We start from the raw sequence: 22,355 nt of genomic DNA on the forward strand, positions 1-22,355 counted from the left end.
TAAGGAAAGATCTTCACTGGGGTAATCACATAAATGGGATTGTAAATAAAGGGTACCGATCTCTACACATGGTTATGAGGGTGTTTAGGGGTTGTAGTAAGGATGTAAAGGAGAGTGCATATAAGTCTCTGGTAAGACCCCAACTAGAGTATGGTTCCAGTGTATGGGACCCTCACCAGGATTACCTGATTCAAGAACTGGAAAAAATCCAATGAAAAGCAGCTCGATTTGTTCTGGGTGATTTCCGACAAAAGAGTAGCGTTACAAAAATGTTGCAATGTTTGGGTTGGGAAGAATTGAGAGAAAGAAGAAGAGCTGCTCGACTAAGTGGTATGTGATTGAAATAATAACATTAAGTTATTTATTAGACCACCTAATCAATACAAAATCGTCTTGGATGATTTACATAAATTTGTTAGCTAATAGTGGTACATGTTTCGCCTTCCCTGAAGGCATCATCAGCCATAGTCTTAACCTTAAATTAAAAATAAGCGTCTAAATAACATGTAGTAATGAAATGAATTTTAAAATCTTGAAGAGATTTGGAGTAAAATAACATTAAAAATAACAATGATGGTTTGAAAATACAATGTGATGAGATACAATAGTGGAAGTATTAACAAAATTAACATTAGAAGGCTGCTAAAATAAGTACAATGGATAAAACAACAGATTGTTATACAACAAGTAGTAAGATTGCATAAAAGTAAAGTTGATAGTCTGGCGGTAGCAAGAAGTCTACTGTTGCAAATACTTCTAACTCATAATATTGCAAGCTATCTTTGTCACCGTCAAATGATTCCACTTTTATATGCTTTTTCAACTTGAATATCTGCTAGCTCACAATTTGCAACATTTGAACATCACTTCAAAATTTTGAGATGGTCCATAGTGATCCTATTTGAAACTGTTCTTCAACTTCTATTCACCAACTTCATATCCTCAACGTGTTCTACAACTTCTCCATATGCATCTGACTTTCGTCTTTTATCTTCAAGATCATGATTAACTTCGGATCTCTCGACTAACTTTGACTTTTATTCTCTCTTCTTTACTTTGATTATATAAGATTTTTCGCCATCATCTAATTATAACCGCCAGACTTTACTTTTATGCAATCTTACTACTTGTTGTATAACAATCTGTTGTTTTATCCATTGTACTTATTTTAGCAGCCTTCTAATGTTAATTTTGTTAATACTTCCACTATTGTATCTCATCACATTGTATTTTCAAACCATCATTGTTATTTTTAATGTTATTTTACTCCAAATCTCTTCAAGATTTTAAAATTCATTTCATTACTACATGTTATTTAGACGCTTATTTTTAATTTAAGGTTACGACTATGGCTGATGATGCCTTCAGGGAAGGCGAAACATGTACCACTATTAGCTAACAAATTTATGTAAATCATCCAAGACGATTTTGTATTGATTAGGTGGTCTAATAAATAACTTAATGTTATTATTTCAATCAAATATCATCAATACGGACCAAAAATGATATTTATTACATGTAAGTGGTATGTTCCGAGCTGTCAGCGGAGAGATGGCGTGGAATGACATTAGTAGACGAATAAGTTTGAATGGCGTTTATAAAAGTAGGAAAGATCACAATATGAAGATAAAGTTGGAATTCAAGAGGACAAACTGGGGCAAATATTCATTTATAGGAAGGGGAGTTAGGGATTGGAATAACTTACCAAGGGAGATGTTCAATAAATTTCCAATTTCTTTGAAATCATTTCGGAAAAGGCTAGGAAAGCAACAGATAGGGAATCTGCCACCTGGGCGACTGCCCTAAATGCAGATCAGTATTGATTGATTGATACCTAGGAACCCTGATCACGAGTGATAATCGGAGCATATCAGAAGTCACGAAGAGGATAGCCATGGCAAAGACAGCATTCCAAGATAAAAAGCATCTGCTGGCCAACAAACATATAGATATTCAAACTCGGAACGCCTTTGCAAAAACCTTTGTATGGAGCATGCTTCTGTATGGTTGCGAAAGCTGGACATTAGGAATGCAAGAAAAGAAAAAACTAGAGTCAGTTGAAATGTGGATCAGGAGAAGAATGCAGAGGATAAGTTGGACGGAAATGAAGAGCAATACTGAAGTCCTCAGACAGATAAGAGAAGAACGGAGTCTGATAACCGAAACTGAAAAACGGAAAATAAAATTTATTGGTCACATTCTGCGGCATGAGGAGTTCCTTTGTAATATCTTTGAAGGAAGAATTGCTGGAGAAAGAGGAAGAGGACGACCCAGAGTGTCTTACTTCAAGAACCTGCTTCTGAGGATGAAGTGCAAGACCTACGCTGAGTTTAACAAGATAGACAACTGTGGCTGCAGCGCCAATGCTTAGCCTTTAGAATATGATGATGATGATGATGATGATGATGATGATAACAAATATTAAGCCAGCTCCTAGAGAGTTAATTTTAGAACAGGGGAAAATAAAACGAGCAGAAAAGTTTAAATACTTGGGCGAGTGGATAGCACCTAACAACTCTGAGAAACTAGCAATCACATCTACAATCAACAAGATGGAACTGGCATACCAACTAACTAGAAATATCTACAACAAAAGATTAGTGTTCATCACGGCCAAGATTAGGGATTATTGTTTAGTCATTCGTCCAGAGGCCCTTTATGCAGCAGAATGCCTTGTAGTGAACAGGAGGGGTTTAATTGCAAAGTTAGATGCCAAAGAAAGAAAAATCCTGAGAAAGATCCTAGGACCAATCAGAAAAAATGGTGAGTACAGGAGACAGCATAACAATGAACTGTACCTGCATGTGGAAAGGATAACGGACACCATTCAGAAATGAAGGATTAATTTTTATGGCCAGATAACACGTATGAGCTCGCAGAGATTGACCAACCGGATCTTATTATACTTTGTAAACAAGAAAACCAAACAACCCTGGTTCACTGAAGTTGAAAAAGACCTTCTAGAAATAGCGATCACACATGAAGACATCCAGGAATGTGTTCCTCTCCAGAAAAAAGTTTGAGCATACCAGCGATTCCAAGAAAAGCAGAAAACAGGTAAGAAGAGGACTGATAAAAGAAAGGAGGCTCACAGAAAGCGAATGCAGGAATACTGGCAAAGAATTAAAGCTCAAGGATGCAAACGGTTGAAATAACGTGGTCAACAGCCGGCTGAAACTAATAATAATTTAAATGCACAAGAACACAAATATAAACTCTATGAAGCCAAAAAATAGAGAATACTGGTATCTGTGAGGTCACAAACGTGTTAATGATATGAGGTGTGGAACTAAATGATGCAGAGCTACTTGTAAACAAAGGATAGAGGTGCTTGTAGATGGAATGCTGAAAGGCATAAATATCTAGATTACAAATGTGTTTAAACATATAAGTCCTTAACGTTCCTACTAGTAATAAAAAGCAATTAACAAAAGAGGACCACTTACAAAATTAGAAGTTTCTTCTGTTTCTGTCACCCATCCGGGCTCACATTTGATGAAGATTGGCTCCTCCATAACTTCCCAGAATCTACAAATAAACAAGAAAAGAAAACACTAGTCACGTGATCACTAGGGCTCATATTTTGTTCCCTGTCTTTGTCTGCGTGCAAATATGGTGATTGATTGGTGGTGGTGGTGGTGGTGGTGGTGGTGGTGGCGACGATTAATGTTTAAAGAGGAAGTATAACTAGGCAACAATCCTCTATATAACACCAATCAGGAAGGAAAATTTGAGGGATCCGACACTTTGAAAAATGAAGTATGGGCCAAAGGAAGACAAGGGCCACAAAGTGCGTGAAAATGAAAGACTCCCTAAGCCTCAACTGCTCTAATACCATCGGGGTTGGAAAAGAACAAGAGTTTACCAAGGGAGGTCGGATAGTAGAGATGAAAGTGCGGAGCCTGGCACAAGTAAGTGAAAGCAATACCAGGACTCAGCTGAGGTCCTCATGGTCGACAACCCATACTCCAAAGTTGAGAGCCCCTTGGGCCCCTTTTGTTGCCTATTACGACAGGCAGGGAATACCGTGGGTGTTATTCTACCACCCCCACCCACAGGGGGGAAAATATGGTGATTCTTGTCACAAATGTCATAAATGCACATTTTGGTCTTATTTTGACATTAGGACATATTATGAGAATTGATTGGCTAAATGTCATATTTTATTGATATGTGGGTGGTTTGATGCAAGAGAAAGCCTCTACCACTGATTTGCATTCAAGTAAATAGGTGTTGTAGGGGGCCTGCTGTCTGAAATGTCATTTATTTTGCCATATCTTGACATATTTATCTATTTTAGGTCAACTCAAGACCATTTCAGTAGTTTTTAGCCTTTGCATCTGTTTGTTTGTTTGTTTGTTTGTTTGTCTGTTCCATCATAAAAGGTAAATGGCTAAACAGATCTTAAGCAAACTCATCCAGGAACAGACTTAGATATGCATATAATTTTATGATCACTCAACAGACTGGGGATTTACAGGAAAACCAAAAGAGAGTAAATACAAAATTTTAATATTCCACCTTCTCAATACTAAAAAATCATTTGATGTTTTTACAAAAACATTACAATGATATTAATAGGTACTAGTTTCGGTCCACTGTGGACCATCATCAGCCTAGCCAAATTACAATAGTAAAAGACATAGTGATAAAAATAGTGTGGAGAAATGAGAGGATCTAGAAGGATGGGATGGTGGTAGAATGACAGACAAAAGTGAAAAACAGTATTTGCGAATAATGATAAAAGTAACAGAAATGTTCACATTGACAAGTAAAATCTTGTGAAGTCACGTAAAAACTCTTGATGAGATAGTCTTTGGTTGGCAGTTACTCCTGTGTTGCACAATTAAAATATATAACTAAGTATATGCTTCTAGAAAGTTCTAGATGCGAGTTCCACTTTAGCGTAGAGGGAAGAATTGTCCGATGAGACCAGCACAAGATTAAAAGTTACAAAGTTGGACATGTTCTATGGTGGAATAAAAAGCTTGCTGTGTTAAGCAGAAGTAGTCTCAGTTCAATCGGGACCCCAATGAACCTTGCGCTGCATGGAACAAACTTGCTGTATTGAATGTAACTCCGCAAGACTACTTTCTCTTTTTCTCTTATTTTCTCTTATACTGTAGATTATATCTTGACCAAACTTCAGATTTAGAGTCTACTCATCCAGGAGCAGGTTTTGATATGCATACCATTTAAAAATACCTCAACAGACTGGGGGTTGGTTATACTAAATTCCCATGAAGGGAATTAGGTATTTTTCCACCAATAGAGCATATCAAATCCCTTCATGGGAATTTAGTATTACCATTTGGAATTGCTAGGCGGGCATTAATTCCATTGTGGAGTTTTATCTCCCGTATGCAGTTATCAGACTGTGCCACATAAGAGGCTTCTGATAAGTTCACCTGCATACACCCCAGCATCAGTGGGTAGGGTCTGACACATCCCACTCTGACGAGTCTAGTGTCAGACCTAAGACGAAATGCTGGTTAATAGAGCAAACGCCTGAAAAGCCATACATCCAATTTTTGATCTGATTTTTGATTTTTGATCAGACTGGGGGTTTGTAGGAAGACCAGAAAACTTTTTCTCAATTTTCTCTTACACTACTGATTAGGCCTATATCTCAACCAAACTTCATATTTAAAGTCTACCCATCCAGGAGCAGGTTTCAATATGAATATCACTTAAAAATCACTCAAAAGACTGGGGGTTTATAAAAATACGAGAAGAGGTACCTTTTTTTCCTATTTTCTCTTACACTATTGAAGTTAATATGAAACACTCCTTCATTTTAAATAATTATTATGTGGATAATTTTGCTTACTATTCAGATGATGGAGAAAATTACAATTTTCTATGGGCTTCATACTCTGCAACCGGTGATGGACACCCTGACAGACTAGAGTTATTTGAATTATCCATAACTGGAGAAAATCAGAGGATGCATAATGTTTTGCTCAGCTTCAAAATTAACCCCACCAAATGTATCTGAACACAGAGGTATGGTTATCTGTTTGTACGTTCCTAAAAGTGGAAAACCGCTGGACTTATTTTAACCAAGCTACATATTTGGAATCTATTCACTCAGGATTGTATTATCAGGTGTACATGATGCCACGGTAAAGACATGGAGTTGGTATTTATAGCAAGATTGTTCTCAAATACTTGCATTAACATTAGATCTATCGAAAGATAACAAATATTTAAGAACATGTTGTTTATGCCATGCACGTATTCATCGTATGATGGATAATAAGACAGATGATTATGAAATTGGATTTTTAGTAAAGTCTCAATGGGACATGCCATGTATCTCACTTCAAGGTGGGTAACAGGAAAAACCAAAGAGCCATTTTACTCCTTTCGATAGATCAGATATTAAGGGAGATATCATCAACGTCAGAGCGCCACATCAGTGGTCAGAGATACAATATGCAACCCGAGCACCATGGAGAATTTTGCACAAATTTGGACCAGGAACTGTACCGTATGATAAATTCAGAAATTGTCATCATTCTCTTTCTCTCTCAACTTTGTTCAACTTCATCATACTTCACGTTGCTGCCATGTGCTTTCGTAGGAAAATATCATTATAACACGTCACATTAAACATGTGAATAGAGCCACGTTACTTCGTACAAATTGCTAAAGGAAGCACGTAATCCACTGCAAATTCCCATGCAAAGAAAGGGTACAAATGCTGACCCAGTCAAATGACTGGAAACAGGCTATGGACTTCTCAATACACATGTGCACTGCCCACATTAAATTTAACTCACAACAGAGTGAATACAATTAATATGTCATCAAATAATAATAATTATATATAACTCCGCCATTGCTGGTCGCAAGCCTATGGCCTCATTTTGCAAGTGATGAAGTATATGCATAGTTTAAAAAGAGTGTCAGGCGTATGGATACAATTAGGATAAAATACGTATATTCAGCTCTGCTGTATGTTGAATCTTGTTGTTTTATGTTAAAACTGAATCATGTTGTCCTGTGACATCTATAAAATTTGAGTGGCATTGGATTCAAAGTGGTGGCTCCTTTCCCATCTGTAGCTGTGCAGTGATGTTATAATTATCTGTGGAAGATAAGATTGAGCTGTGAGTGATATTTTATGTTGGAGGAATATCTAAGGATTGTGTGTGCTAATTTGAATATGTACTTACTGTTGTGTGGTTGAGTTGCGTTTGATATGTGAGCTAGTTGTGTACTGCTTAGTGTTCGTCTTGGGTTCATACTAGCTGCTGTGAGGGAAAGGGTAGGAGGGGTAGGGAGAGTTGCTGTTGTGGGGGTAGGTATGGAGCTAGGTGTGTCGTTTGATGTTTTTCTGTCGCATGTCATGTTTTGTTTATTGATTATCTTAAGGTAACGGTTTCTTAGGGCGGGGATGACTGTACTGAAGATGATGTTAGTTTTTTCTGTAATTTCATTTATGTTGAAATTTGGATTGGTGTACTGATCTAGAGAAATGTAAAATTCTTCTGTTATGTTGAGCAGGGGGCCCTTGGGGTTTATGTTCAGGATTTGCATGTTGTTCTCAATGTTCGTGAAACTGTGTTTATAGTCCACGATATGTTGGCCTATAGAAGAAAAATGACTGTGTTTTTTAGCATTTATGCGTTCATTATATCCGGTTAGAAAGTTCCTACCAGTGCGTCCGACATAGCCTTTCTCACAGTTATTGCATTTAGTACGGTATACCCGAGTGGTTTTATTTATTGTTGCTGTTGGTTGTCCTGATGTTGTGTATGATATTGGTACTGTTGTGTGTAGTTTTAAATGCTATTCTTAAGTTATGTTTTTTTTAAACGTTAGTTATGGGGTATGTGTCTACATTATTGAAGGTGAATAGTGCGTAATCTTTCCTGGGTTCGTCTATTTTTGCTAATTTGGTTTCAGGTTGGGATTTTATTTTGTGAATGATTTTGTTAACCATTTCTTTCTTGTATCCAATGTTTTTAGCTATGTCATGAATTAGTTGTAATTCTTTATTTAAATCTTCTTTTGTTAACAGCATATTAAATGCTCTGTGTATCATGCTGTAGTAAGCTGCTCTTTTGTGTGTGTTGGGGTGAACGGAATCCATTTTAATTGTATTTGAGGTGTGCATGGGTTTTCTAAATATTTTGTAAGAAAGGTGGTCTTCATGTCTGGTTATCGTTATGGCCAAGTAGTTCGGAGTGCGATTGTTTTCAGTTTCTGTGGTAAATTTTATGTGGGGGTCCATTGTATTGAGTTTGTCTAATATATTGGTTTCATTTGTGGAACTATTATCGATGATGATGAAAATGTCATCAAAAAATCTACACCAAAAAAGTATATTGTCTATTTTACCAATTGATATGTGCTCTAAATGGTCTATGTAAATTTTGGCGAGTATACCAGAGGCGGGAAGTCGCATCGGTAAGCCTTGTTGCTGGTAAATAGTATCATGGAATTTATAGTTGTTACTAATGGCAAAATCAAGTAATTTAATGAATCCTTCTATTTCTAAAGTGCTAGAGTGCTGTGACTTTTTAGATTGGATTCAATGATTTCTATTGTTCGTTTCATGGGAATGTTGGGGTTCAAGTTTATAATGTTGAATGATGTGAGAATATGGTGTTGTTCAATCTTTAATCCTTTCATTTTATTACAAAAATCTATTGAATTCTGTATTGTTTTCTTGGCTGAGAATACGTAGTGCTTTTTAAGGAATTCTTGGACAAATTGCGAGAGTTTATAGGTTGGACTTGCTCTGTAGTTGATAATAGGTCTCATTGGTATGTGTTCTTTATGTATTTTGGGATAAGCTTTAGCAGCTGGTATTTGAGGATTCATTACTATAAGTTTTCAGGATTCCACTTCAGTTAAAAGAAAGTGCGTATTTTTTAATAAGGCTTTGAAGTTTCTTTGTATGTTATTAGTTGGATCTTTATGTTTCTAATTGTTCCTGATCAGCGTCCGATTCCATGTTAGGGATGGCTGTTCTATAACTCCAGGTCTCACCAACTTGGTTTTACCCTCGGATGGGGTTCTACCCTAACCCCCAAACCTGAAACCATGCAACTTCCATGATGGCAAAATGTACAGAATCTAGTACCCCAGCCAGTTTAATCCAGGGCCAAAGTTCTGGTTCAAGTAGGGCAAAGGATTCTGAAGACCCTACACCATCATGTTTGGATCAGTTGGAGGATCCATCACCTCGCAAACTAAGAACGAAAGAGAAGCATTTCTTTGGTACACTCAATGTGAACATCCTTTTGAAAGTTGGTTAACAAAAGGAACTGATCAAAGTACTCGATGAATATGAGATCAAAGTTCTAGCAGTCCATGAAACAAGATTTATTTCAGGTGAAGTGCCGGCTATTGGAAACTACCGAATACTGAAAGGATGGCTAGTTATCAAAATTAAGAAGTCAGAGAAAACCAAGAATCCAGTGTTAATACTCGGGCAGCCTTCTTTATTCACAACTCTATAACAGAATCTATAGTAGACTTCAGATCTCCATCTCCCAGACTGTCTGTACTAACTCTCAAAAGTGGAAACAAATTGTACTCCATCTTCAATGCTCATGCTCCAATTAATGAAGATAACAGAAAGAAACAAGAGAAAGTAGAAGACGTTTGGTCAAAACTTGAAGAACTGTTCCGAACCCCAGAAAAACCTGTCAAGATCTTGATGGGAGATTTTAATGTTCAGACTGGAAAGGAGAGAAAATTTCAAAACAAAAGGACAAACAGAAATGGTGAACGACTGATAGATGTTTGTGAATCATTTGGCATGAAAACAATGTCCACTCAGTTTAAGAGAGCTCCCAAGTGGATCACCTAACTCCATGTTAGGAGAATTCCAAATTGACCATGTACCGACCACCAGCCCGAATGTCAGAGTGCAGAAAGGTGCTAATTTTGATTCTGACCAATATCTAACAAGGATAAGAGTGAAGCCAACACCTTGTAACCATAGAAAGAAACCCCTCAGAATACAGAGCACAGAACTGAAGAACTCAAAGTCAGCGAAGAAAAAAAATAGTAGTGAAGTATCAGAAAGAACTCGACAAGTTGGAGTCCTATGAGTGGGACAAGATTCAGGAAGCAGTGAAACAAACAATTTTTCTTGCTAAGAAGAAGAAACATCCATCGTGGAATGATGAGTGTGAAGATGCTCTACGAAGGCAATCAGAAGCTTGGAATAAGTGGAACTCAACAAACAGAACTTTGGAAAATTTAAGATCCAAAGGAAAAGAACAGCAAAGAATGCCAAAAGAAGGTTCGAAAGAGACCAGCTGAGAGAGATAGAAGAGAATTTCAGGAAAAACAACACCAGGAAATTCTATCAGACGTTTAAGACAAAACTTCGAGGTTACTCGTCACCCAACATTTGTTTTCAAAAATGATCAAGGTAAGCTGATTATGAGCAGCAAACAGAACTGTGAACACTTGGCTGAATATTTCAAAGAACTGCTCAACTGTGATCCACGGTATGCACTAGCAATTCGTCTTGGTAGGTGTGCTGTTTACCAACTGATGAGCCCAACTTAGCACACTGGGGAAAAACGCTGGCAACCAGGGATGAGTTAGCTGGAAAATTTGTAATGTCCAATAACGGACCAACTAGGCTATATTGGTATTGCCACTTGTTTGTTGCGACCTACATATTACTGAATGGTATTACGAAAATACTGCAAAGTTTGGGCTCGGAAGACTTGGGACAAAGGAGACGAGCTGCTCAAATAAGTGGCATGTTCCAAGTTGTCAGTGGAGAGATGGCGTGCAATAACATTAGTACATGGAAGACCTCAACTCAGCAACACCCGAAGCAGTGAAGTGGGTGGCGCGTTTGGACATTCACATTTAGTGAGATGTACATCACTCGCACTCAATGTGTTCATACGAACTGTCAGAGTTGATAGGTGGATAATGATGTAAACATATTGTGTTTTCTTCTTGTTCTTTCAAACTTTGTAAATTGCTTTCTTTAACTGTACAGATATGTTAATTTGTATTTACTTTGTATTCATCTTTCACTTGTTGTGCAAATAGTTTATAGGTTGTCATTATTCATCATGTATGTGTTGTGTATGTTGGGTATTCAGCCCGAAGGCTGGTTTGATCCTCTGCAACTCCACCAACAGCTGTCATAAATAGCCTAGGCGTGACTGAAGAGGAGAACTAGGGAAATGAGGAGTGAGGTAGTTTCCTGTTGCTTTCCTCACTGAGCCAGCAGTTGCTATTACATATCAGTCTGCCAAGCCCACTGAAATGCATGCACCAACCAACCCTGTGAGCAATATTTTCACACCATTCATAGCAGGGACTGGCTGCAGAAGGATTGGCATTACTAGCATCGCTCATACCTCAGTCACTTTCATATTGTCAAAGCCAAGGATGAGACTGAGACAGACAGGTCAATGTTATAGCCCATACCAGAAGACATAGTGCGCTGTAAACACTACATCTCACCAGCAAAGGCTATGCCAAATAAATAAATAAATAAATAAATAAATAAATAAATAAATAAATAAATAAATAAATAAATAAATAAATACACGGATAAATTCGAGTGGCATTTTTACAAGTAGGGAAGGTGTTCAATAAATTTCCAAATTCTTTGAAATTATATATTATTATACTACGAAAACCACCGGGAGGAAATCTGCCATCTGGCCGACTGCCATAAATGCAATGATTGATTGATTGATTGATTTAGTGCGTGATGATGACGGCGATGATAAAATACATTAAACATGCTTTTGTACGACCTATAAAACCGTGTCATCATGTTCACAAAAGTTAGAAATGTGCTTAATTTACCTGAAAATTGCAGGAAGACGCTAGGATAAAAATGTGACATGTCACATAATTGCGAGCCCAGGTGATTAGGTTCGTTGTTAATTCCTTACGATGCGTTTGCGATAAATAATAACACTGCAGAAAAATTAGTTTCTCCAACCAAATTCTTGCTGTGTTGTGTTCCCCGCTGATGAGGCTTGTCCGATATGAAAATCCATTCCCTCATATTAATATACCGTGCTGTATGTGCGCAAATATCTGAATGATATATAGGCCTATGTCGGATATCCGTTCATTAAAGCTGCTGTATCCTCAGTTAACTGCACAGCTCTTTGTACAATTCTACATGAAGAAATATTCGTAAGTCCACAACTGAAAGAATTATTTTGATTCTAAAATTGGAACACTGACACTAATGACCTGATGCGGTTGCAGAATTCACAGTTCAACAAGAAACCTGTACTTACAATTAAAGACTGCAGTAGTAACAATAATACAAATTTACAACTGTTAAAAATGTACATAAAATTTCCATAAGTAGCCAAGAGGAAAAACAGTGATATATCAATCTTTGAAGGTGCGGCCAACAATATAGTATCGAACAGTGGCGTAAGCGGGATTTTAAAATGCAAGTTAGAATGTTCATGGTACGGTAGTCAATAATAATAATGCTATTTGGTTTGCGTCAAACTAACGACCTTTTACGATTTTCGGAGACGACGAGGTGCCGGCATTTAGTCCCGCAGGAGATCTTTTACGTGCCAGTAAATCTACTGACACGAGGCTGACGTATTTGAGCACCTTCAAATACCACCGGACTGAGCCAGGATCGAACCTGCCAAGTTGGGGTCAGAAGGCCAGCGCCTCAACCGTCTGAGCCATTCAGCCCGGCGGTACGTAGTCATATAGACAAATTTTATTTCTATGGTTTAATTCTGAATGAAATCATTGAACAATTTGAAATTTAATTTAACTTCATGTATGCCAAATTATTATTATTATTATTATTATTATTATTATTATTATTATTATTATTATTATTATTATTATTATTATCATTATCATTTACATTTTATGGCCTTCATTGGACCACTCTAGCCAACTTTATACAAAGAATTTTTCAGTTTCCTGTCAGCCCAGTACTTCTTCATTCTCTCTGATCTTATCCTTCTTTCTTCATCGGAAATCACCCTTCCTATTGTCTGTTTGTTATTATTATTATTATTATTATTATTATTATTATTATTATTATTATTATTATTATTATTATTATTAAAATCAACTTGAACTTACATTTTAAACATTTTAAATTAATAGGGTAGGTCTAATTATTACTCTACAAAAATTATGATAAATATCCTATTGAAATAATGAAGAAAATGTGGTACGAAATCAGTGGAATCGTTCATAGTTCTCGACTTCCTACACCAATAAAACACTGCGACCACTGAAACTCAGTCACTATTACTCGCACACGTTTTAGTGATGGATGGACACCCTAGTGCTGAACCGGTTGACGTCGGCAATCTTTGAGATTCGTATTGGAAACCTTTGAAACACAAACTAAGAATCGCTTATGCATCACTGTGCCACATCTGGCATACACTTGACACACTAGTACTGTTGTTGTTTACACAGCAAAGCCAAACTATAGAATTCATGCTAGGAACAAGATTCACATCGAGAAATGTTATATAATGTGTGAGTGACATAGTTGTTGGCTTAAGATAATAAAGGTTAAGAAAACTCATATCGATCGATCATATTATTGATTCAATTCAGATTTCATTTCCATTCAGTTGGCATATTACCGGAACCAGGAGAGCTCCCTCCTTACTCCTCAATCCCATACTCAAATCTGTCACTAAAAAGTGTGCGAGTTAAACTGCACTATGAAAATCAAGCAAGTGAAGAATGATCACCTACCCTGATGGCCTGTCCATCTCCTATTGCCCTTCCTCAACAAGTAGGTCAAAATTTAGTGGAAAAACAATAAAAGCACATTCTTCTTTGAAACTGCGATCATTCCAGTCTCAACTTAACTGCATTGTCACATCATCTTACTTCGCCTCAGCACTAAGAAATGCAAGTACTAGAAGTAATAGTTGAAGTATTAGTCTGGCCAGGCATCCCTGCTGCGGTACTGGAGTAGTGCGTACAGCCAGCAACTCCACGCCAAGTACTGAGCAGCAGTGAATAACTCGGCTCCCTAAAGAGATCAACGGCTTTGGGCGCATCAGCCCCTCCAGGTGGAGTGACGGTCCCCTGGGTGGAGGAAATGCACCCAAAATGCATAAAGCAGCATCTGCACCCCAGGTTAGAGGCGGCTGCAGTTCCTATGCTGGGAAGCAGCAGTTACAAGAATGTCTGTGTGGAATGATCATTTGTGTGACAACTCTTACGTAGACTACAATATTACCAAGAAAACATTTTTGGATTCATGGAAGGTAGTAATTCTAGTAATATGGAAATGTTTACACCATTTCAAGATATTTGGACTTTGCCACTCGTAATTTTTGGTTTGCTCTAATACAACATACAAGAAGGGAGGGTCAAACATAACTGGGAGATGAGAGAGCCTAGATGTTTTGAGGGTTCAAGCTTTGCTCAACTAGGGAGAAATACATGCATAACATCAATTATTCATCTCTCTTAGGGATGTGGAAAGCAACAAATAAGGTTTAAAATTCAAATTTCTGACACAGCCTTGTTTTCAGGTCTTGGGACTGGGAAGTTATTGGTACGAAGTTTGGTGCGCGCCTAAAAATTGCAAATTTCTTTGTGAATATTTTCAGTGGTTTTGACTCCCTTCTAATGTTCTACAAGAAATATCAACTGTGATTTTGAGAGATTCACTTCAAATAGTACAAAATCATCTGTATAACTTAACGAAAATCCACAGCCTGTTTCCAGTCATTCGACCGGGTCAGGAACGGAATAAATTAAGCCCCTATCTAGCAGTGAGGATAGGAATTGTTTGGCTGCCGAAGCCTGTCACACTCCTCTGGGGCAATGATTAACTCTTTAACCACCAACGTCCGATTGATCGGACGTTCGAGGTTCAGTTCAAAAACACCAATGTTCGATTGATCGGACGTTCTGGAAAATATATTTTCCAAGTTATTTATTTGTTTTAATAATGTATAATACATGTTTTGGACTAGAATTGGATTAAATAAGACTATATACAACAAGTTTAGTTGAGGAACTTGCTTCCTAGTGGCTTGGTGACCAAGCGGCAATTCAGCTCCCGCGGGCGGGCAACGAACCCCTTACTCTTTTACCGAAAAATAAAGAACGCAACTGTTCTGTATGCAAAAAGGTTAGTACTAGCCAACGTCATAAATGGAAAAAGATGAGATACATTTGTAAACTGTGTAAGAAAGGTGTATACCCTTTGTGTCTCCCTAAGCACATTCGTTAGAACACATCATAAATATGTGTAAATATTATTTAAAAAATTTCTTTTATCATATTTTTAAGGAAAAAGTGAATTTTTAAGTGTTAAATATGTGTGAAGTAGACATTAGTAATCATGTTTTTCTTAAAACGAACCAGGAACTGGAGCATTTGCACATAATGTAAAATTAGAAAATTTCATGTTAATGCAATAATAATAATAATAATAATAATAATAATAATAATAATAATAATAATAATAATAAAGTATTGTAACTGTAATAGTGTATATAAAGCTCTATTTTTATTTAATTTATCACTTCATAAAATAGAAAATTACAAAATAAAGGTGCATTAATTTACATCAATAAAATGTCCGAAGCATTATATTCAAAACAAAAAAATGCCCGTCTAATTTACATAAATTGAACAGAAGTTATTACGAATAATTTACTGCAAGGTAAAAAGTGCTCATTAGGCCTTGGTGGTATAGGACATGGACACCGCGTATGAGGCTGGCGGTCAAAGGGTTAATGAATGACAGATGAAATTATATTGGAGAGTGTTGCTGGAATGAAATAAGACAAGGAAAAGCGGAGTACCCGGAGAAAAACCTGTCCCGCCACTGCTTTGTTCAGCGCAAATCTCACGCGGAGTGGCCAGGATTGGAATCACGGAACTCCGGCGAGCTGCTGCCTGAGCAACGGAGGCTCTCTTATCTAAATAAGTTAACAGTTATTTAAATAAATAGAATCCACCAGGGCGGCAGCTGCCCGAAAACGAATAAATATTGCAACATTCTTAAGAATTCAAATTCAAATTAATTAAATGTACTTTCTTATAGTCCTTATGCATTAATTAGTAGGCTGAACCTTTATGGTTTCCCTGGAATTAGGGCAGCTATCCTCTCTCTGCTGAAGAGTTAATGATAACACCAACTAAACAGAGTACAGGGGCCTAAGTTCATGAGAATGAGTAGAAGAGAAGCAAACCGAAACGAGAACAAAATAAGAATATTTTTTCCTTCAGAAAGTAGGAGGTGGTTAGTGCCATTCCACTCATAGTTTTGAGGCAGTTAAAGATGTATACCAGTGGCATCATACGCTTAAAATCTTTGGTTGTTCACATGGAGCTGACAGTCGATTCAAAAAATCTGATGTATAGACCTGTGTTGCTCCTCAGTCGGTCGATGCATTAACACGAGCTCAGTTAGCCTATCATGTGTCACCTCTTTGGTTCATTAAGCATTATTATGGTACACATCCAACTGTCAATAGCGATATGTGGTTAGTCAGTTAACCCCTCCAGGGTAACCACTGCCACGGACTACGCGATACGTGTTGCCATCTTTGGCATTTGAAATCAACTTTTCAGAGAAAGCATTGGAAGCGGGTCAGTGGTCTGTAATCCACTACCAGCTCGAAAGCAGCTGTAGGATGCATATCTAGTGAGCAGTAAACTGTGATCATATTCGCCATACCCACATTATTCCACTTTTAACCTCTATCTATGCAATACACCGAAGTTTGTAGTTCGAAACAGAGTTGTGATCGGCTGGAATGGCGCATGATTCAAATGGATATGGAAAATGAATCAGCGCTTACAACACAGTATCGGGAGAAAAGGGTGGCTTCAGATTGCAAAATGTGAGGGGAAGAGGCAGTGGTGCCACCATATTTAAATGTCCATTTAAAATGAAATTAATTAATAAATAAATTAAATTAAATTAATAATATATTATGGCTCCATCTATTCAATACAATAACACATAGTAATGTGAGGTTACATCGTAAGTCGATCACAACTGGTACCGGTTTCGACTCCAGATCTGGGTCATCATCAGCCGATCGTTCAAAACGTACAAGACAAAAGCAATGCACAGATGAATAACAAGTAACATAGAAGATATAAAGATTTTTCAAGGCGAAAGTTTGTGTGGAGCTATACAACACTTAAGTATAAAGCACTAGGTTTTAAATGTCTTTAAAATCTTGATGTGAAGATGAATAAATAGCTCACTGTTAAATCTTATAATCGTATGTTTGATATACTAAGATGCAAATAGCTAGTTGTCTTGTTATGCAGAAAAGTTGAAATTAAACACCATTGTGAAGAGAAATAAGTAAAACAGAGTGCAGTATTAGAACAATTGAGAATCACAGTTGACAAACGAAGGTATCTTTAAGATAGGGTTATCTGGAGGTGGATAGATTCCAGTTCTTTTCTTGTGATCTTTTTCAAGCATTTTCAAATATACCAGAATTATATCATATAATGGGTTCTTATATTCTATAGCTTCTTTAAGATTATTATTTTTCTTTACAAGTTGGTCAACATGAATGTATAGATCTTCATATGTATTCATTAAGCTGCACTTTTTAATTTTTTTTATCATGGTCAGGTCTTGTTCTATGTTGGTAAATTTATGCCTTTGGTGGTCATAGTCTCATCTAGACCAGGGATGGCGAACCTATGCCACACGTGTCATTAGGTGACACGTGAACACGATTTTGATGGCACACCAGCTGCACATATTAACGTTTTTATGTATGCCTTGTATTATCAACTATACATATCTCATGCAACGTATAGTCATAGTGTTTCAGGTTTAAGAAATAAATACCGAAAATCTAATTTCTATGGCAACACTGCAACACTGATAGGTCCGGAAGTCAAGTGAGATAAATGTCAGATGCATCCGGCGAACCATTCGCTCACCTACATTCTGTGGATGATCAGGATGGTGTAAATGAGTCATGCACCATGCTCTTTATGAAAATCACTGAAAATATTTTCTTCCATTATCAGGATAATTATTGTGCATCTTACCTAGAATTCTGAATTTGTATTGTATGATATTCTTTCTCAGTTTGACAACCTCAGTCATTTGGGGAAGAAAAATAACACACCGCTGTTTGGAGAAAATGAAACACCAAGACCAAGAGCTGTGATCACCATGCAATTTATTCCACAGATTAGAAAAATGACAAGACACAAATGATTATAATTAGTGACTTGTACATATTCGGCAACTGTGGAAATTCAATATGGCATTTTAATCAGAGAGCCGCTGGACGTCCTGGTATGGAATCAAAGAGCACCTGAATATGCTGCTGGGGAATACTCTGCCACACATTTTGTAGCTTCATCCACGAATCATCAAAAGTGGCTGCAAGAAGATCTGAACAAAGGAGTTGCCGACCGACCATATCCCAGACACGTTCGATGGGTGATATGTCAGGCAGACAGGCAAGCTAGTGAAGCATTGGTACCCATTGTTTTTTGAAGAAGGCTTACACATTCCTCACCACATGCAGCCAGGCATTGTCCTGCTGGAATATGCCATGTGCAACAGTCTGCAAGAGGGACAGTGCCTCGGGCTGTAAAACAACCTTCCTGAGGTAGCGGTAGCTGTTCAGATTGCCCTCAAGATGTAGAAGGCCTGCACATTCCTCGTCACATGAGGCCGAGCATTGTCCTGCTGGAATATGGCATGTGGAACGGCCTGCATGAGGGGCAGTGCCTCGGGTTGTAAAACCTCCCTTATCTAGTGGTAGCTGGTCAGATTGCCCTCAAGATATAGAAGGTTTGCATATTCCTTATCACATGTGGCTGGGTATTGTCCTGCTGGAATAGGACATGTGGAACAGTCCGCAGAAGAAGCAGTGTCTCCTTAATCTAGTGGTAGCTGTTCAGAGTGCACTCAAGACATAGAAGGTGAGATCACATGTTATAGGCAATGGCGCTCAAACCACCACATCTAGAATGGGTCCATTATTCTGCTCAACAATACAGTCTGCCCGATTGTGTTTATCACAGCAGTTTCTAATGCATATGCTGCCATCACTGTAGGACAAGTTGAAGTGGGACTCGTCCTAAAACATTACATTTTGCCATTCAACATGCCAGTGTTGGTGTTCACGTGTCCATTGCAGTCTGCAGTGTTGGGGGTTGCTGGTCAATGGAAGCCGATGCAATAGCATGCATACCACTAGTCCAGCCCTCAGACAACAGCATCGAAGTGTTGATGCAGACATGTCCATACCCGTTGCAGTGCTCCGACATCGATCCAATACTGTAGACGAAGCTCTTCCATCTGTTACAGCCAAGCTCACAACATGACAGTCATCTCGCACTGTGGTCCCATTGTGTCGTCCAGTAACCTGTCGGCGCTGTGTACGGTCCTCTTCTCTCCGCTGGTTCCACATACGCCTCACTGTTGAAGCAGCAGAGAGATAATTAGGATTCTCTCAGAGGACAGGAAGGAAAGCAGGCCTCCCTCAAACAATGTACAGGATACAGTAGGTGTAAAAAAGGGATGGGAAGGAAAGGGGGGAATTGTAGAAGTCAGGTGGTCTAATATTTTAAGGGGAAGGAGATTGCAGGTTAAGGGCTCCATTCAGGATCAGAATTCAGGACGGGTATCTGTGAGAAATCAGTATAAGTCACTGCAGGTAAAACAACTGAGGGAAGGTGAGGAACAGGGAACTGTTGCTGAGAAGTGTGGAAGTAAGAGAAGGGGGAATGTAGGAAAGTGAAATTTGGAGTAGTGGATAGGAAAAGACAGGTGGAACAGGGTCATGGGATGGAGAAAAGGGAGGAGGAAGTAGCTTCTATAGCTGTCAGTAAAGATAGGACTGACCAGGAGGGGAGGAGATCAAATGAGGTGGGTAGGGTTGAGGCTCTGGTCATGGGGGATTCCATTGTTAGACATGTTGGTAAAGTGTATGGAGGAAAGGGTACCAGGGTAGAGTATTATCCAGGAATTAGCTTAAGGCAGATGTTGGGGAAAGTAGACGAGAAGAAGGAGAGAAAGGAGAAGGTGGTAGTGTTTCACGTTGGTACTAACAACGTAAGCCAGGCAGGTATAAGTACCAACATAGTTGGGGACATGCGAGACCTGGTAAATGCAGCATGGGTAAAGTTTAAGGAAGTGGAGATTTTTATCAGTGGAATACTGTGTAGGAGGGATACTGACTGGAAGGTGATTGAGGATTTAAATGAGACTAGGGAGTGGGTATGTGGGAAACTGGGAATGAGATTTCTACATCCTAATGGGAGAGTAGAAGATAGGGATCTGCGCTCAGATGACCTTCACTTAAACCGCAGTGTTACATATAATTTAAGAATATTTTTTAGAAGGTTTATGGGGAGGTACATTCAGGGAAATGGCATATGGCTTTTACTGCTGGGAGTGTCCGAGGACATGTTCGGCTCACCAGGTGCAGGTCTTCCGATTCGACGCCTTAGGCGACCTGCGCATCGTGATGAGGATGAAATGATGATGAAGATAACACATACACCCAGCCCCCGTGCCAGCAAAATTAGCCAATGATGGTTAAAATTTCTGACCCTACTGGCAATCGAACCCAGGACCCCTGGGACCAAAGGCCAGCGCCCCAACCATTTAGCCATGGAACCGGACATTCAGGGAAATGGATTCGCTTAGGGAGTGGTGATAAGGGAACAGGGAACTGGAAATCAAGTAGGGATGACATAAAAATGTTACTGCTGAACTGTAGAAGTATTCTAAGAAAGGAATAAAATTATGCAACTTAATAGATATATACTTACCAGATATTGTAATTGGAGTTGAATCATGACTGAGAAATGATATAATGGTTGCAGAAATTTTCTTATGGTACTGGAGGGTGTATTGTAGAGATAGGATAGGAATGGTAGGAGGAGGAGTATTCATTCTGGTGAAATAAGAATTTGTAAGCTACGAAAAAGTTAAAGATGACAAACATGTAATTCTAGGTGTAAGGCTCATCTCTAAAGATAATAGGCAACTTGATATCTTGGGAGTGTACAGACTGAGAAAGGGTAGCGCAGATGCTGATTCAGAATTATTTGATAAAATAATCAGCTATGTAGGAAACAATATGGAAAGAAATATGATTGTGGCAGGTGATCTCAATTTACCTAATGTCAATTGGGAAGGTAATGCAAATGATAGGAAGCATGACCTACAAATGGCAAATTAGTTAATATGGGAAGGGCATCTGATTTCGAAAGTGATGGAACCAACTAGAGGAAAGAATATTCTGGATGTGGTACTGGTAAAACCAGATGAGCTCTATAGAGAAAGCTGTTTTTGTGGTAGTTAAAAATAAATGTGATAGAAAGGAAGATATTAAAATTAGGAATATTAGGCAGTACATATGGCTGATAAAACAGGCATGAGGGAGTTTTTAAAAAGTAACTATGATTGGTGGAAAATGGTAACTAAAAATGTAAACAGACTCTGGGATGGGTTTAAAGTAATTGTTGAGGAATGTGAAAATAGGTTTGTACTTTTAAAGGTGGTAAGGAATGGTAAAGATCCACTATATGATAATAGAGAAGTAAAGAGACTAAGAAGGAGGTGCAGGTTGGAAAGAAATAGAGTTAGAAATGGCTGTGGATGTAAGGAGAAATTGGAGGAACTTTGGTCAGGGAAGACTTGGGAGAAAGGAGATGTGCTGCTCGACTAAGAGGTATGTAAATACACCTAAGGTGGATATTAAAATGACACTTGTAACATACTTTGTATTTATGTACATTTCAATACCGACGTAACATGAGAATTATAACATGTAAGTGGTATGTTCCGAGCTGTCAGTAGAGAGATGGTGTGGGAGGACATCAGTGGATGAATAAGTTTGAGTGGTGTCTTTAAAATTAGGAAAGATCACTATATGAAGATAAAGTTGGAACTCAAGAGGAGAAATTGGGGCAAATATTCGTTTATAGGAAGGGGAGTTAGGGATTGGAATAACTTACCAAGGGAGACGATCAATAAATTTCCAATTTCCTTGCAATCATTTAAGAAAAGGCTAAAAAAATAAACGACAGACCCACCTATCGGAACCCAATCATTCTGCCCTGTTCAAACACACTCGCATACTTATATCCCACTCTGTGATGTTGGCGAGGCACAGTGGTACTTGGGTACATCTTTCCACTTTATATGATGGCTCTGCACCAACTGAGCATTGTGTAACACTGATCTGGCAGGTCACACAGAGGATAGCACTGCTGGGCCTACATGTATCCCACCTCTCTGCAATTTAAATCACTTACTAAGGTTCCACATCCTCTGATTTTGGCATGTTTCACACTATTGCCCCTGAGTGTTTTCCAGACAGCTGCAGTGTAAAATAAAGAAGTGGAAAGCCAATATC

At 38.3% G+C, this 22,355-nt stretch overlaps 1 protein-coding gene across 2 annotated transcripts in view; it reads right to left on the reverse strand.

The window, feature by feature from the left end:
• LOC136881916 (zinc finger protein 32) overlaps positions 1 to 12,142 on the reverse strand; it is a 205,697-nt gene extending 193,555 nt beyond the window's left edge. For both annotated transcript variants that reach the window (XM_068229392.1, XM_067154362.2), the window contains exons 1-2: positions 11,812 to 12,142; positions 3,447 to 3,528 (exon numbers count right to left, since the gene is read on the reverse strand). In XM_068229392.1, coding sequence (XP_068085493.1) covers positions 3,447 to 3,515 — 69 coding nt within the window. In that variant the 5' untranslated portion in view covers positions 3,516 to 3,528; positions 11,812 to 12,142. The remainder of the gene's footprint in view (positions 1 to 3,446; positions 3,529 to 11,811) is intronic.
• Positions 12,143 to 22,355: the final 10,213 nt, after the last annotated feature.

The sequence above is a fragment of the Anabrus simplex genome, chromosome 10 (assembly GCF_040414725.1).
Source record: "Anabrus simplex isolate iqAnaSimp1 chromosome 10, ASM4041472v1, whole genome shotgun sequence".
NCBI lineage: Eukaryota > Metazoa > Arthropoda > Insecta > Orthoptera > Tettigoniidae > Anabrus > Anabrus simplex.